Source organism: Marmota marmota, unplaced genomic scaffold (genome assembly GCF_001458135.2).
Source record: "Marmota marmota marmota unplaced genomic scaffold, marMar, whole genome shotgun sequence".
NCBI classification, from domain to species: domain Eukaryota; kingdom Metazoa; phylum Chordata; class Mammalia; order Rodentia; family Sciuridae; genus Marmota; species Marmota marmota.
The window spans coordinates 523,234-539,472 of NW_025999872.1; the positions used below are offsets into that span (position 1 = coordinate 523,234).

The 16,239-nt window shown below is 36.6% G+C and overlaps 1 protein-coding gene across 8 annotated transcripts in view; it reads left to right on the forward strand.

Annotated features, from left to right (window-relative positions):
- Fbxl20 (F-box and leucine rich repeat protein 20) overlaps positions 1-16,239 on the forward strand; it is a 102,568-nt gene that overhangs the window by 43,101 nt on the left and 43,228 nt on the right. For all 8 annotated transcript variants that reach the window (XM_048785307.1, XM_048785301.1, XM_048785321.1 and 5 more), the window contains exon 2: positions 10,845-10,906. In XM_048785307.1, coding sequence (XP_048641264.1) covers positions 10,845-10,906 — 62 coding nt within the window. The remainder of the gene's footprint in view (positions 1-10,844; positions 10,907-16,239) is intronic.

A 16,239-nucleotide genomic window follows, 5' to 3' on the forward strand; every position in this document is an offset into this window, starting at 1 on the left:
GCAAATTTGAGGCCAGCCTCAGCAATTTAGCAAGATACTGTCTCAAAATAAAAAATGCAAAGGGGTGGGTATGTAGCTAAGAAGTAGCAAGCCCCTGGGTTCCATTTCAATACTTCAAAAAGGAAAAAGAAGCCAGTCATTAAAAATATCATATACTGAATGATTTCATTTATATGAAATATTTAAAACAGGGAAATCCATAGGCAGAAAGCAGACTAGATGATATCCTGGGATGTGGGGGAATAGGGCTCAGATGATTACTTAATGGGTACAGGGAGATGAGAAAGTTTTGAAACTAGAAATAACTTTATTTTTATTAATGTGGTACTAAGGATCGAATGCATTGTCTCATACATGCTAGGCAAGCGCTCTTCCCCTGAGCTATAACACCAGCCCAAATTAGACATTTTAAAATGCTTCATTTTGTTTATAAGAATTTCTTGTCAAAATGGTTTTAAAAATGATTCTAGGGGTTCGGGATGTGGCTCAAGTGGTAGCATGCTCGCCTGGCATGCATGGGGTACTAGGTTCGATCCTCAGCACCACATAAAAAGATATTGTGTTCACCTAAAATTAAAAAATAAATATTTGGGGAAAAAAAGCAACAAAAATGATTAATTTTGTGTGTCAACTTTAGGGGACTAAAGGAGCCTAGATAACAGATAAATTATTTCTGGGTATGTCTGTGAGGGTGTTTAAGAGGTTGGTGTTTTAATCAGTAGACAAGATCTGCTCTTCTCTGATGTGAGTAGGCATCATATAATCCATGGAAGCCCTGCATCGAACAAAAAGATGGAAAAAGGGAGAATTCTCTCTTCTTGATTTGAGGCATCTCTCTTCTCTTGCCCTTGTATGTCAGAGCTCCTGGGCCTTTGGACTTGAACTAAATTACACCAGCTTACCATGAGCCAGCTTACCCAGAATAAATTTTCCTTCTTCCCGACCCCATCTCCTACCTCCTGTTGCTTCTGTTTCTCTGGAGAACCCTAATACTATGTTATTCAAAAACTGAGGCAAAATAAAAACATTCCCATTAGACAAAAGCACTCAGTTTGTTGTTAGCAGATCTGCCTTGCATGAACTATTAAAGACTTTTCAAGCTGAAAGGATACAGATGGTAACTTGAAGAAAAAACACTGTAAATGTTAATTACAGAGGTATAAATATAAAAAACTGTAAATAAACTGTTCTTTTATTATTTTAACTGAATTAAAAGACATTTGCATAAGACATTTATTTATAAAATACGTAGCATGAGAGACATGTCTAACCAATCTTAAATAGATTAAATATTCAGTCAAAAGGCATATTTGTCACACTAAATAAAAAAGATTTAATTTTATTCTATGTAGAAGAAATACACTTTAGATTCAAAGGTACAAATAGGTTGAAAGTAAAATAATGGAAAGATGAGGTACTACATATACTAGAGTTGAACAATCCTAGAATGAAATAAAACTGTTTGATTCACAGTAGCTTCAGTAGCATCAAAAAGAATCAAATAGTGCCAGATGTGGTGACTGTAACTATAAAAATTGTAGAATAAGATATGGGATCTTATGAACTTGGGATAAGCAAACAATTCTTGTATGTAAGGTCAAAAAAGCATGAATCATCTGCACTCAGTGGCACACTCAGTAATTCCAGCAACTCTGGAGGCTGAAGTAGAAGGATTGCAAGTTTGGAAGCCAATCTCAGCAGTTCAGATGGCTAAAGGAAAAGAAGGGTAATAACTGTAACTACCCATACCACTATACAGCCAGTTTTTCTTTTTTTCTTTCCCTCTCTTTCCCTTTTTTTCCTTTCCTTTCCTTCCCTTTCTTTTCTTTCCCTTCCTTCCCTTTCCCTCCCTCCCTCCCTTCTTCCCTTCCTTCCTTCCTTCCTTCCTTCCTTCGATTTAACCCAGTACCCCCTGCTTTACCACTGAGCTTCATACCTGGACTTTTTTTTTTTTATTTTGAGACAGAATCTTGCTAAATTGCTGAGACTGGCCTCAGTCTTTCATTCCTCCTGCTTTAGCCTCCAGAGTTACTGGGATTAAAATCCTCAATTCTGTTTAATAACATTTCTAACATCCCGAAGATTTCTTATGCCTATCAGTAATTAATACCTATGCCCCTCCCCAGCCACAAGCAACCACTGCTTTGCTCAAGTACACCTGGTTGTACAGCCACTTGGGAAAATAATTGAGTGGTTTCTTCAAAAGTTTATTACAGGGCTGGGGCTGGGGCTCAGCAGTAGAGTATTCACTTACCACATGTGAAGCCCTGGGTTCAATCCTCAGCACCACATATAAATAAATAAATAAAATAAAGGGATTGTGTCAAACTACAACTAAAAAATAAATATTAAAAGAAAGTTTATTACAAACTTACTATATGACCCAGCAGTTCTTTACTTAGGAATCTATTCAAAAGCAGTGAACACATATTATTACCAAAAGATTTGTTGTTGTTATTTTTAATATTTATTTATGTTTTTAGTTATAGTTGGACACAATACCTTTGTTTTATTTATTTTTACATGATGCTGAGGATCAAACCCAGGGCCCTGCACGTGCTAGATGAGCTCTCTACCACTGAGCCACAACACCAGCCCCACAAAAGATTTGTTTTGAGAGTGATCATAGCAACATTATTCATAATATGCAAACATTGAAAGCATTTTAAATGTCTATCAGTTAGTGGATAAACAGCATAGAATTATTTCATACATTGGGATTCTATTCAGCAATCAAGTGGAACAATCTTCCCTGCAATAGGGAAGAATCTCAACAACATTTTTGTAAGAGTTAAAGCAGCCAGATACAAAAGATGGCCTATTATATAATTTCATTTTTTGGATTTACATGGATTGTATATGAAAAAAGAAAATCTGCAAAGACAGAAAACAAAGAAGTGTTTGCTGTTGACTGGGGAGAAACATGGGATTGATTACAGATAGGGCATAAGAGATCTTGGGGGTGTTAGAATGTTATAAAACAGAATTGTGAGGATTTCAACATTTGTGGATTTTCTAAAAATCATTAAAGTTTATGCTTAATGCCAGTAAATTTTATGTATGTGAATTATACCACAATAAGGCTATTTTTAAAATATTGTATACACATGAAATTCCATGGCAGTGAAAACTTTTAGTAATTATTACTTTGGAGGGACTGCGATGGGGAATGAGCCCAATGTTTCAAGCATTACTTTAAAAAAATTTAATGTAGCTAACATCCATTGAAATAAATGAGCCATAAGCAAGATCTCTGAACTTTTGTTTTTCCAAATATTTTATTTTCATTTGCTTATTTCTTCAATTATTTTAATTGTTATTTTATTTGTTGCAATGATATTTAACCTGTTTCTGTATTGCTGTCATTCACATCTTTTTTGCAAATGGATAACATTCAATTCGATATTTTTATTGTAGTTTTTTGGTTTTTTGCATGGCACTCTACTATAGAGATACAGAGTTAAAAAGCCACAGAAGCCTGCTGGGACTTTAGAGTCAAAAAGAGGGATTAGACTACTTCCAGATCCCTACAGTATAAATAACATTCATTGACTCAGCAATCTCTAGGCACTGTTGATTGCTGACTATATTGTGGTGAACTAAATAGACAAGGTCCCTTTCCTGTGTCTGTATAAAGACATCATGTTAGTTCAGAACTGGTGTTTAGGAATCTAGGTAAGATTAGGAAATGTTTTGTGAGATATTTTCCTCTTATTGATTGTATTTTACTATATCTCATCAAATCAAAGATGCCACAAATTAAAACGCACCATTATCTTTTACACCTCAAAGTACATTTAATTAGAAGATGTGTCCTTATTTCACAGATATTCAAATGTAGAAGATGCCTTTAAATTTCTAATTATAGTAAAATACATGTAGTTTAAAATTAACCATCTTAGCTGATTTAAGTATACAGTTCAGTAATATTAATAAAGATACCCCTCCTTTTTTCTTGGTACTGGGGATGCTTAACCACTGAGCCATATCCCCTTTCTGTCTTTTATTTTAAAGACAGGTTTCTTAGGGCCTTGATAAGTTGCCCAGGCTGCCCTTGAATTTTCGATCCTCCTGCCTCAACCTCCTGAGTTGCTGGAATTACAGGAGTGCACCACAATGCCCAGCTAAAACAGAAGATAGGGGATGGGGATGTGGCTCAGGTGGTAATGGCTCGCCTGGCATGCCCGGGTTGTTGGGTTCTATCCTCAGCACCACATAAAATAAAATAAAGATGTTATGTCCACCGAAAACTGAAAAATAAATATTAAAAAATATTCTCTCTCTCTCTTTAAAAAGAAAAAAATAATAAAACAATTAAAAAATAATAAAACAGAAGATACCTTTTAAAATCAAAATATTAGCTGGATGTACCGGCACACACCTGTAATCCCAATGTCTCAGGATTAGTTAGTAGATTAAGCTGCATATGTCAGAGACTGAAATTAAAAGTGGCTTTAAAATGACAGAAATGTATTTTCTCCCATGTCCTCGATGGGTGTGGTGTCACATGCCTGTAATCCCAGCAGCTCTGGAGGTTTAGACAGGAGGATTGTGAGTTCAAAGCCAGCCTCAGCAACTCAGAGAGGCACTTAGCAACTCAGCGAGATCCTGTCTCTAAATAAAGTATAGAAAAGGGCTGGAGATGTGGCTCAGTGGTTGAGCACCCCTGGGTTCAATCCTCATTGCCAAAAGAAACAAACAAACAAAAACCAAAAAACTATGCCCTTCAACTTCATGATATAAGATAGAGTTCCAATCATCCTAACCATACTCTAAGCAGCAGAATTGAGAAGGGAGGAAAGAAGTGGCATGCCTTCTCTAAGGACATGACTGAAATTGCATGTCTCATTACTTTTTTAAAAATAGTTTTGGTTGTAGATGGATACAATACCTTTATTTTATTTATCTTTATATGTGGTACTGAGGATTCAACCCACACTAAGCAAGCACTAAGCAAGCGCTCTTATCACTGAGCTACAACCCCAACTGACTCACTACTTTACATCACAATAGGCAGGTCTCAGTTAATGGGACATATCAAGCTTCAAGGAAGATACAACCTTCTTGTGGTACATGGTGGTGCAGGCCTGTAATCCCAGTTACTTGGGAGGATGAAAGAGGTGAATGAAAAGTTCGAGGCCAGCTAAGCAATTTGCAAGACCCTGTCTCAAAAATAAAAAAGGACTATTGATGCAGCCCTGTGGGAAAGCAACTTTGGGCTCAATTGCCAGTACCACAAAAGGAAAAAAAAAGAAAATACAGTCTTCTTTCTGCACAGCCCTGTTCTAGCTAAAAATTAATAATTCTTTGTATCATTTATAAAGCTTGAATAAAAAGGTCAAAAATCTTTTAAAACCCTTTTTAAGGCGTCATGATTTTGAGCAGCAGGGGTCACTGTTGAGCAAATATTTTTCTTGTTTCGGTGTTCTGTCTGCTCTTTTTCTACCAATTCTGGCTTTAAAAAATCTTGAAATTGTTCCTTCGGTATTATTTGTGTGCTCAGTATTCAAATTCATCATGTTAATAAACTATGCCCCAAAATATGCCAACAGATTTGAAAACTTATTGAAATGTTTAAAATAATGACATCTCTCCCGCTCAAAAAAAAAAACAAACAAAATTTTCTTCTATAAAATGATGTAATACCAATTTGGGACAAGTTGTTTCAAAACTATAATTCCTCAGCTACATAATTTGTAGAAAAAATTACAATTTTATGTAAGTAAAGAATCTATGCAAATATATGACAAATCACTTAGGTTTGGGTTTGAGTGTTTTTTGTTTTGAATTCAGGGCAATTAATCACTCAGCCACATCCCAGTCCTGTTTTGTATTTTATTTAGAGACAGGATCTCACTGAATTGCTTGGGTCCTTGCTAAGTTGCTGAGGCTGACGTTGAATTTGTGATACTCCAGGCTCCCAAGCTGCTGGAATTATGGGCATGCACCACTTCGCCCAGCTCAAATCGCTTAGTTTTTGTTTTGTTTTGTTTTGTTTTGTTTGGTACTGGAAATTGAACTAAGGGGCACTTGACAAGAGAGCCACATCCCCACCCCTACTTTGTATTTTCTTTAGAGACAGGGCCTCACTGAACTTAGCGCCTCGCTTTTGCTGAGGCTACTTTTGAGCTTGTGATTCTCCTGCCTCAGCTTCCCAAGCCACTGGGATTATAGGCGTGTGCCACTGTGCGTGGCTCAAACACTTAGTTTTTAAGAACCTGCATATTTAAGACAATTCTATTCCTAAAAGACGACTTTTGATAGTATCTGCTTACTTAGGTTATGTTGAACTTCCTTGAAACAATAAGGAATGAACATTATAGTTGCTTCATGTTTTTCCTATGACTGCTTCCTTGTAATTGTGAGTAGATTACAAAAATATATTATTATATATCTCTACGTTCATATAATACTAATATACCTCTAGTTCAGCTACTTGGGAGGCTAAGACAAGATAACTTGAGCCCAGGAGTTCAGGAGCAGCCTAGACAACATAGAAAGATCCTGTCTCTTAAAAATAAATATTAACAAAATAAAATCAGATTATGAAAGAATGTCAAATGTTAAACTTTTATTCACTGGCCTATAAATAATATGCCTAAAATTTTTCACAAATTTGTTGTAATGCCTTGATCCAAAATGTTTTGACACCCCTTTAGTTTTTGTGTGAGAAACTTAGAATTTGTGTTCAGCTGAAATAGTAAAATAACTGCAACAGTTATATTCTGTCAATTCTGTGAACCATTGTTTTATGAAAAATAGTTTACTAGAAAGGGTTTACTAGATAAAGCATTTAATATTGCTTTGTGTCTACCTTCTAAGGTTATTTCCTAAGATCCATTGCTACATTTAATTGATGTTAAATGTTCTCTTTTCTCGCCAATGACCCACACACAAAGATGAACTTGGTTTAAAAGAGCTGGCTGCAATATTAAGCTGAGAAAGCCAAGAAAAGACACACAGAGAGTAGTTTTCAAAAGTTTTCCAGTTGAGGGAGAGAGAGCTCTGCGACCTTAAGGGTCAGCTTCCACACTGGACAGAACCCTGGAAAAGAGACAGTGAGCCCCAAGTTTTCTTTATTTTATAGCAGAGACATCAGAGGGGGATAAGGTTTCAAGGGTAGAGTCTTGTTTAGTGATGTCTCCTGGTCAGCAGATTGATTGACATCATGGTGAGTCACATCCATCTCAGGTGGTGTGTGGGATTTTAGGCAGAGCTGAGGCGGAGCCGCACCTGTATCATGTATTCAGTCCCTGACAGGGAGTTTGCAGAGCCAAGCCTATCCCTTCAAGAGGCTACTATGTGTAACACAATCCACACACAGCCTACGGACAGCTGGTGACACTGGTTTTGTTAGAAGTGTAAATTCTTGAGTTCTGAGACTCTCGATCTAATTTTTCTGGTCCATTGGTTCTCACGTTTTAGGGTACATCATATCACCTTGAAGTCTTTTTAAGGTACAGATTGCCTCCATTTCCCTTCCTCTACCATTCCCCCAGGTACTCATTCTGTAGGTCTGGGGTCCAACCCAAGAATTTGTATTTCTAACAAGTTCTGTGGTTAACGCTGATGCCCTTGGTCAGAGGACCACATTTTGTGAACCACTGATCTATTCTTTACAAACTTAAAGTAGGATACTTATGTGCAAAAGGAAGGAGTGAGGGATATATAAATCTGCATAGATATCCCATACATGTGCTGTTTCCCAGATATTCCCAGGTTTATGTGTCCCTTTCCCCTTCTTCACATACCATCATACTCTTATAGAGGCAGCAACATGCAGTCTATATAATAGACTGTACTAGGAAAATATAAACTTTTAAATTTTTTGTTCTTTTGTTTTATATCTACAGTTAAAAAAGAAATCATGTGAACAACATATAGCATGTTTATTTTATTAATATTTATTTTTTAGTTTTAAGTGGACACAACATCTTTATTTTACATATATGTGGTGCTGAGGATCAAACTCAGTGCCTCAAACATGCTAGGCAAGCACTCTACCACTGAGCCACAACCCCAGCCCCAGCATGTTTATTTTTTAATTTACATTACCATGTATTCAAAGGAGCAGAGTATCTTATTAGGAGAGACATAGCATTTAATAGAACACTTTGAGTATACAGAATAATGATTATGCCTTTTTTTTTTTCTCTTTCCCTTTCTGGTACTGGGAACTGAACCCAGATGTGCATACCCTTAACCCTTTTTCATTTTCATTTTGAAAAAGGATCTCACTAAATTGCTGAGGTCTTGAACTTCCAATCCTCCTGCCTCAGTCTCCTGAGGAGCTGGGATTATAGGTGTGCACCACCATACCCAGTTGATACTTTACTTTTTGTAGTTGTTTTTTTTTTTTTTAAAGAGAGTGAGAGAGAGAGAGAATTTTAATATTTATTTTTAGTTTTCAGCGGACACAACATCTTTGTATGTGGTGCTGAGGATCGAACCCGGGCTGCACGCATGACAGGCGAGCGCGCCACCGCTTGAGCCACATCCCCAGCCCTACTTTTTGTAGTTTTGAATTGGGCATAGTGCTAAGAGGTTGGATATTTAGTGATAATATTTTGCTTTTACAGACTTCATTTCCCACCCTGGAGATCTCAAGCTTATTAATGTGTGTTGTTTACAGTCCAACTCCAAGTGTCTCCTAGGTCGTAATCTTTGATATTCTAGCTATTTTTGCAAGATGTTAGTTATATCATCTGTCCTTGATTATTTAGCTTTTAAAATACATGACAATTTTATGTATTCATACTTAATTATAGGTGTACTCAGGGCTGGGTGAGGTGGCACCACCTATAATCCCAGTGACTTGGGAGACTGAGGCAGGAGAATAGCAAGATAATTTTCTAAAGAATTTATTTTCAGGCTGGGGATGTAGCTCAGTGGGAGAGCACTTTGCCTAGGATACATGAGACCCTGGGTTTGAGCCTCAGTACCACAAAAAAAAAAAAAAGAAGAAGAAGAAGAAGAAGAAGAACTTAATTGTCAGTACTCTCATTTCTGTAATCTGTTGCACTGATAGTTGCTAAATGATCCTACTTTTGGTCACCAAGTATTATTGCTTCTTTTAAGAATCCTTATCTTCAAGCCATGGGTGATAGCTCATGCTTGTGATCCTAGCTATTGGGAGGCCAAGACTAGCAAATTTGAGGCCAGCCTGGACAATTTAGCCAGAGAAAAGAAAAAAAAGGGATGGGTATGTAGCTCAGTGGTACATATCCCTAATATCGGGTGAGGAGAGAATACTTTCCTTCAGTTTCTTTTTTTATTCCCATTGCCCCAGCATCGTCTTCTACTTGTATTATAATTTCAGTGGCTATATCTTCTCACTACCATTCCGGAGTTCAGTTTAATTTTTTCAGATTCTTCTTCCCTACTTTGTTGTTTCAAATTTCTAGCCTGGTATATAAGTTTCCTCATGATCCAGCCCCACCATGCTTAACAATTAATTCATTAGATTTATTGAGTTCAACAATATATCAGGCATTGTACTCAGCCCTGGAAATATGGTATATGTGACAGCATACTGTGTACCCTCCAAGAGCTTTCCATTTATGTGGAAGGTATTTTATTAAAGTTATTAGAAAATATTTATTATGTAATTAATCTTTAAATATCTGAGATGGGGTACTGCATTCTATTCATTGTTTCTCCTTCCCATCTGCTTCCCCTTCACTAGTTTCTCTACTTTGAATTTTAATGAACTATCTGGACCTTCTTATGGCTCCTTTATTTTGTACTGTTAATCTCTTGTTTGTGTGTTATCACTCTCCTTTTTTTCCTAATTAATTTTGATATTCCTTTAAGAACCAATTTAGATATATCTGCAGGCAGAATTAGTTGTCCCATCTTTTGTTTTGATATACATCTCAATAAGTGAATTATTTGTTTCTGTTTTATTTATTGTAGAGCAAGAGCTCTTTAAGGACAGAGATATCTTTGTGTCTCATTGCCTAGAAAAGTGCCTGATATTTACAGGGTGTCAGTAATGTTCATTACATGAAATCAAGAGGAATTTTTGCAATACTAATAGCAGGGATTGAATTTAAATTGGCTTCAGTGGCGTGTGTATTTGTTGATTTTTACAGTACTTTTTACTCGATATATGTATTTGCTTTTTTACATAGCCTTACTAGACAAGCTTAGATTATGAACACCTTTGTGGCAAAAATGGTAGCTGTGTTTAAAAGTACTCATTGTGGATACTTAATGGCAGTGGTTAGGAAGCAGTTTTCTGCATGTTGTATCTTAAACACAAAAGAGACACATTCCAGGATTCTGAATATCTCCTTGAAAAAGTAAATGCAAGCCAGGTGTGGTCATTTTAAAGTAATCACTCTGCAATAATGTGACCTTGAGCAGTAACCTTTTGTAATTCCTTATCTTGAAAGTGAAGAATGGCATGAAGACTTAAAAACACTAATACATGAAAAACACTTATAGCAGTATCTGGCACATAATATTCTTCTATTATTTATTTTTCCCACTTTTATTTTTCAAGTTTTACATTACATTTTTCCACATTTCTTATTAGTACATTATAGTTGTAAATAATTATGGAACTTGTTATATATTTGTGCTAGGTGAGCGCTCTACCACGAGCCATCATCCCAGCCCCCAGCACTTTTTTCTGTTAGTTCTTTATCTCAAAAGATGGAATGAAATGCCTCAAAACTTTTTTGAAGCCCAAAGCATCTCTGAAAATACTATTTAGGCTTACAATGTCCACTATAATTTTTTTAAGTCTCCTGGGAGGATTATCTCTGAACTATTGAGTTGAATATAGTATAAAATGTTAAGTAAACTTGACACTGTTGACAGTGATTTTGTTTTTGCAGATGTTCTCAAATAGTGATGAAGCTGTAATCAATAAAAAACTTCCCAAAGAACTCCTATTACGGTAAGTCTGAATGCTAATTTTGAGTGGTTCGTTTTTTGTTTTGAGTATATATTATTTGTGTATTTAAATTGTTTTTTAGATTTGTTGTCAGTTTTCATTTATGTAAAGTCTTACCTGGTTTGTTTCAATCCCTCTACTGGGGATTGACCGAGGGCCTCATACATTGTAGACAAGTACTCTATACTGAGCTACATCTGCACCCCTTTTTATTTTGGGACACTCTTATTACATTGCCATGGCTGCCCTTGAACTTGCGATTTCTTTCCTCAGCCTCCTTAGGAGCTAGGATTATCCACCATGCCTGGCTTGATTTTTTTGTTGTTGTTGTTTTGTTATTGTTTTTGTGCCAGGAATTGAACCCAAGGACACTTAATAACTGAGCCACAATCCCAGCCCTTTTTATTTTTTATTCTGAGACAGTGTCTTCTTGGGTTACTTAGGGCCTCACTGAGTTAGTGAGGCTCACCTGGAACTATCTTATTCCACATTTTTTAGGTGTGAGTCAAGATATTTGAAAGTTTAATTTAGTAGCAGTTTTTCCAACTTACATCTATATTTGATTTTGTTTATTAATTTTACCTTTGCCCTATTCTTGTATATAGGTGGTATTGAGATAGGGTCTTGCTGAGTTGCTTAGAGTCCCATTGAATTGCTGAGGCTGACCTCAAACTTGGGATCCTCCTGCCACCACGTGGATGGGATTATAGGCATGTGCCCACCATGTCCAGCTTACACATGGAGTGGAGCAATAAAAAAATTATTAAAGAAATTTAGCCAAGAGATAAGGGTACTAGAGAGAATATTTTCTGTAATTCTTTAGAGTACAGCACTGCCTACCTCTCCTACCTCTGCCCTTTCTAGCTTTGGTTACTGTTTTTGACACCAGTATAGTACCTTTTGATGAGCTATAAGGTCTTTTCTTAACAGAGAGATGAATCAGATGAAGATAAATTCCTAAATCATCCTGCTTTTTTACCAACAACTCCTCAAATTCCAGTGGCTTTTTTTCTAAGGCTGAGGGCAAGTGCACAAAAGACAAAGTCAGAGCATACAAGTGCTTAGAGCCAAACATTATGGCAAGTATCAGTCCATAGCCTCAGCTCTTGGGAAGCTGAGGTGGAAGGATCTCTTGAGCCCCAGGGTTCAAAACCAGGAAAAAAAAAAAAAAAAAACAGGGGTCAGGGGAAGAAGGAAGGAATTTAGGATTGTGCAAAGGGGAGTGGGGGAAGGGGTGGGACTGTGGGGATAGGAAGGACAGTAGAATGAGACAGAAATTATTACCCTATATACATGTATGATTACACTACCAGTAAGACTCTGCACCATGTATAGCCAGAGGAATGAGAAGTTGTGCTCCATTTGTGTACAGTGTGTCAAAATGCATTCTACTGTCATGTGTAACTAAGTAGAACAAATTTAAAAAAAAAAGATAATAAATAAACAAAAACAAAAAACCCCCCTCTGCTTAGATGTGTGGAATATAGCTCACATTCACTTATGTTCCATTGCCACATGTCCAAGCCTAACATTTATAGAGTGGAAGAGTATATAGGTGAATGAATCTGTGAATATATATGAATTTATCATGTATATACAGACATATATGAACTTTCTAATTCTACCTGTTCTCCTCACTCTTAGGCACTGGGCAGAGTGAAGAGTAACATATCTATATCCTAGTACTGCTACTGCCTCTCAGGTTAGGACACTACCAGCCATGCCAGGGTTTGGGAGTGAGAAAAGTTAGAAATATCTGTCCTTTCTTAGTAGTCTTGAGTTGAGTGGTTGGGAAAAAGGAAACTGAAGAAAGAAGGCATGTGTTTGACTTCTCACATTGGAACACTAGAGGTATTTTATCCTTAGTAACATTTTTGTCAATGAGAATTTGGTTCTAATGTATATATATTATATTGGTACTGACCAATGTGTGCATTATGGGTTAAATTAGCTCCTTTCTAAGCTAAGCAGGAAACTTCACTACTGTTAGGATTTCTAGGGGAAATTAGTTGAGTTCCAAACAATCAATTCTGAACTTAAAGTTGAAAACAAGTTCCTTCCTAAATTGGAGATCAGATGAAAAAGGGAAACTGACATAAAACATACTACTTATTAGTGCATTTAGATATATAAAACAATTAGTTTAATCTTTGTTTAAATCATTGAAGACAAAGAGGAAAGAGGCTTTTTTTTTTTTGCGCTATTGGGTATTGAACCCAGGGACATTCCACTACTGAGCTATATCCCCAGACCTTTTTATTTTTTATTTTGAGACTTGCTAACTTTTTTTGCTAATTGCTAAGGCTGACATCAAACTTGGGATCCTCAGCCTCTCAAGCTGCTGGGATTATAGGTGTGCTCCACCATGCCTCGCTGGAAAGAGGCTTTGATATATTTGACATTAAACTGGACAGATAGGGCTGGGGATGTGGCTCAAGCGGTAGCGCGCTCGCCTGGCATGTGCGCGGCCCAGGTTCAATTCTCAGCACCACATACAAAGATGTTGTGTCTGCCAAATACTAAAAAATAAATATTAAAATTCTCTCTCTCTCTCCCTCTCTCTTTAAAAAAAAAACTGGACAGATAACTATTGGTCAGTGGTTAAATATTAATAAATTTAGTTTGGGGCATTTGTAATTTTAAGAAATTCATGTATTTATGTTTGTTTGTTTTTGGTACTGGGAGTTGAACCCAGGGGCACTTAACCATTAAACCACATTCCAGCTCTTTTTATTTATTTATTTTTTAAATGTTGAGACAAGGTCTGTAAGTTGCTTAGAGACTAGCTTAGTTGCTGATGCTGGATTTATTTTTTTTATTTATTTTTTTTTAGAGAGAGAGAGAGAATTTTAATATTTTATTTTTTTAGTTTTCGGCGGACACAACATNTCCCAAAACACTTTTTTTTTTTTTTAATATTTATTTTTTTAGTTGGAGATAGAATCTCCTTACAGAATCCAAAGTGGTCCTAATTAAAGGCAGGTCTACTAAATACCTGAGTCCTTGTTTGAATCTCTTCATCACCTCACAACAGACGGCACAAAGGCTTTAATTACAGAAAAGAAATATATTTTTTTAGGTACTGGGGTTTAAACCCAGAGGCACTTTACCACTGAGCCACATCCCCAGCCTATTTTTATTTTTTTATCTCGAGACAGTCTTGCTTGGTAAGTTTCTGAGAGACAGCATTAAATTACTGAAGCTGACCTCAAACTCATGATCCTCCTTCCTCAGCTTCTTGGGTTGCTGGGATTTCAGGGGTGCACCACTGCATCTGGCTCCAATAATGTCTTTTTAAAAAATATTTATTTATTTTTTAGTTGCAGTTGGGCACAATATCTTTATTTTATTTATTTATTTTTATGTGGTGCTGAGGATCGAACCCAGGGCCTCACACATGCTAGGCGAGCACTCTATCGCTGAGCCACAACCCCAGCCCTCCAATAATGTCTTGATAGCAAAACAGTCCAGTTCATAATCATTGTGTTGCTTTCGATTAATATCTTTTTTATAATAACTTTATTTTATTTATTATTTTTTAATGTGCTGCAGAGGATCGAACCCAGTGCCTCATATGTGCTAAGGCAAGAGCTCTACCATTGAGCCATAACCCCAGCCTGATATCTAATTTTTTTTTCTAAATATTTATTTTTTAGTTGGACACAATATCTTTATTTTTATGTGGTGCTGAGGATCAAACCCAGGGCCTCACATGTGCTAGGCGAGCAATCTACCACTGAGCCACAACCCCAGCCCCTAATATCTATCTTTAGTCTGAACAATTCCTCAGTATTTTGTTGATTTTGACACTTTTGAAGATTACAGTTCAGCCATTTTGTAGAACTTCCTTCAGTTTGAATTGTCTTATGTTTCCTGGTAATTAGATTCAGGTTATGCTTTGCTAGTAGAAAAAACATAGAAGTGATGCTATATACTTCTCTTTGTATCCTGTTAGTTGGCATATACTTTCAAGTTGACTTATTACTTTGTTCACTTTGATTAATAGACTAAAGCAGTGTCTGCCAGGCTTCTTTAATGGAAAGTTAAGTCTCTCTTTATAATTAATAAGTATTTTACAGGAAGTATTTTGAAACCATGTAAATATTTCCCTTCTCATTAAACTTTATTAATTTTTAGCTGTCTGAAGTTATGGTTTCCTTTGTAGTCAGTTAGTTATAAATTATTACTCAACATTTGTTTTGATATTTGAATTATCCCAGATTTTTCCAATGGGAGCCCTCAAGCTGGTTCCCATGAGTTTTTTTTTTTTTAAATGTATTTTATTAGCTGTTGGTGGACTTTTATTTATTTTTAAGTGGTGCTGAGAATTGAACCTAGTGCCTCACACATGCCAGGCAAGTGCTCTACCATTAAGCCACAACCCCAGCCCACCCGACATGAGGTTGTTAATGTTTTATTTTTGGGTTTTTGGTACCAGGACTTCAACCCCGGGGTGCTTAACCACTAAGCCATATTCCCAGCCCTTTTGATTTTCAATTTTAAGATAGGGCCTCCCTAGGTTGCTGAGGCTGGCCTCGAATTTGAGATTTTCCTGCAAGAGCCTCCCAGGTCACTGGGGATTATAAGCGTGTGCCACCACACCTGATGCCAATGACATTTGTCTTTTCTCTATAACCTTTGAGCACTTACTTGATTTCTGTTGCAAAAATTTTCAGGTTGATCTTTTTTTCTATGTTCCATTTCTCCAAGGAGCCCTGATAGCATTTGGTGAAGAGAGGAATTTAGAAATCAAAATCTGGATGCTAAATGTCCTCATTGTCATTGAGGCATTGCTACCCCAGGGCGCCAGCAAATAGCTTGGGAATATGAAAATACACACACACACACACACGTGTTCATACACGTTTATACTTATTTCTAATCTGTTAAAAACTGTTTCCTGGGCTGGGGCTGGGGCTTAGTGGCAGAGTGCTTACCTCGCATGTGTGAGGCACTGGGTTCAATCCTCAGCACCACATAAAAATAAATAAATAAAAAATAAAGGTATAGTGTCCATCAACAACTAAAAAAAAAAAACTGTATTTCCACTGATAATTCTTAATTCTAATCAATTATTACATTCTGTCTAGTTTTCTCCTTTTCCAGATTTGTAACTTCCTTTTATGAAAGTGATAAACCAGACTTCTGTTATGGTTAATGTATATATTCAGTCCCCCAATAATAATCAGTCCTGCAGTACTGCTGCTCCCTCTCAATATGATCCATACTTCACCCCTGCAGGTTCAAACTCTGCATGCCAGGCCACAGTCCTTCTCTTGCACGGATACATTCTTATCCTGAATGGATTCCTGAGCCCACACTAGGTTTCTCCTCTG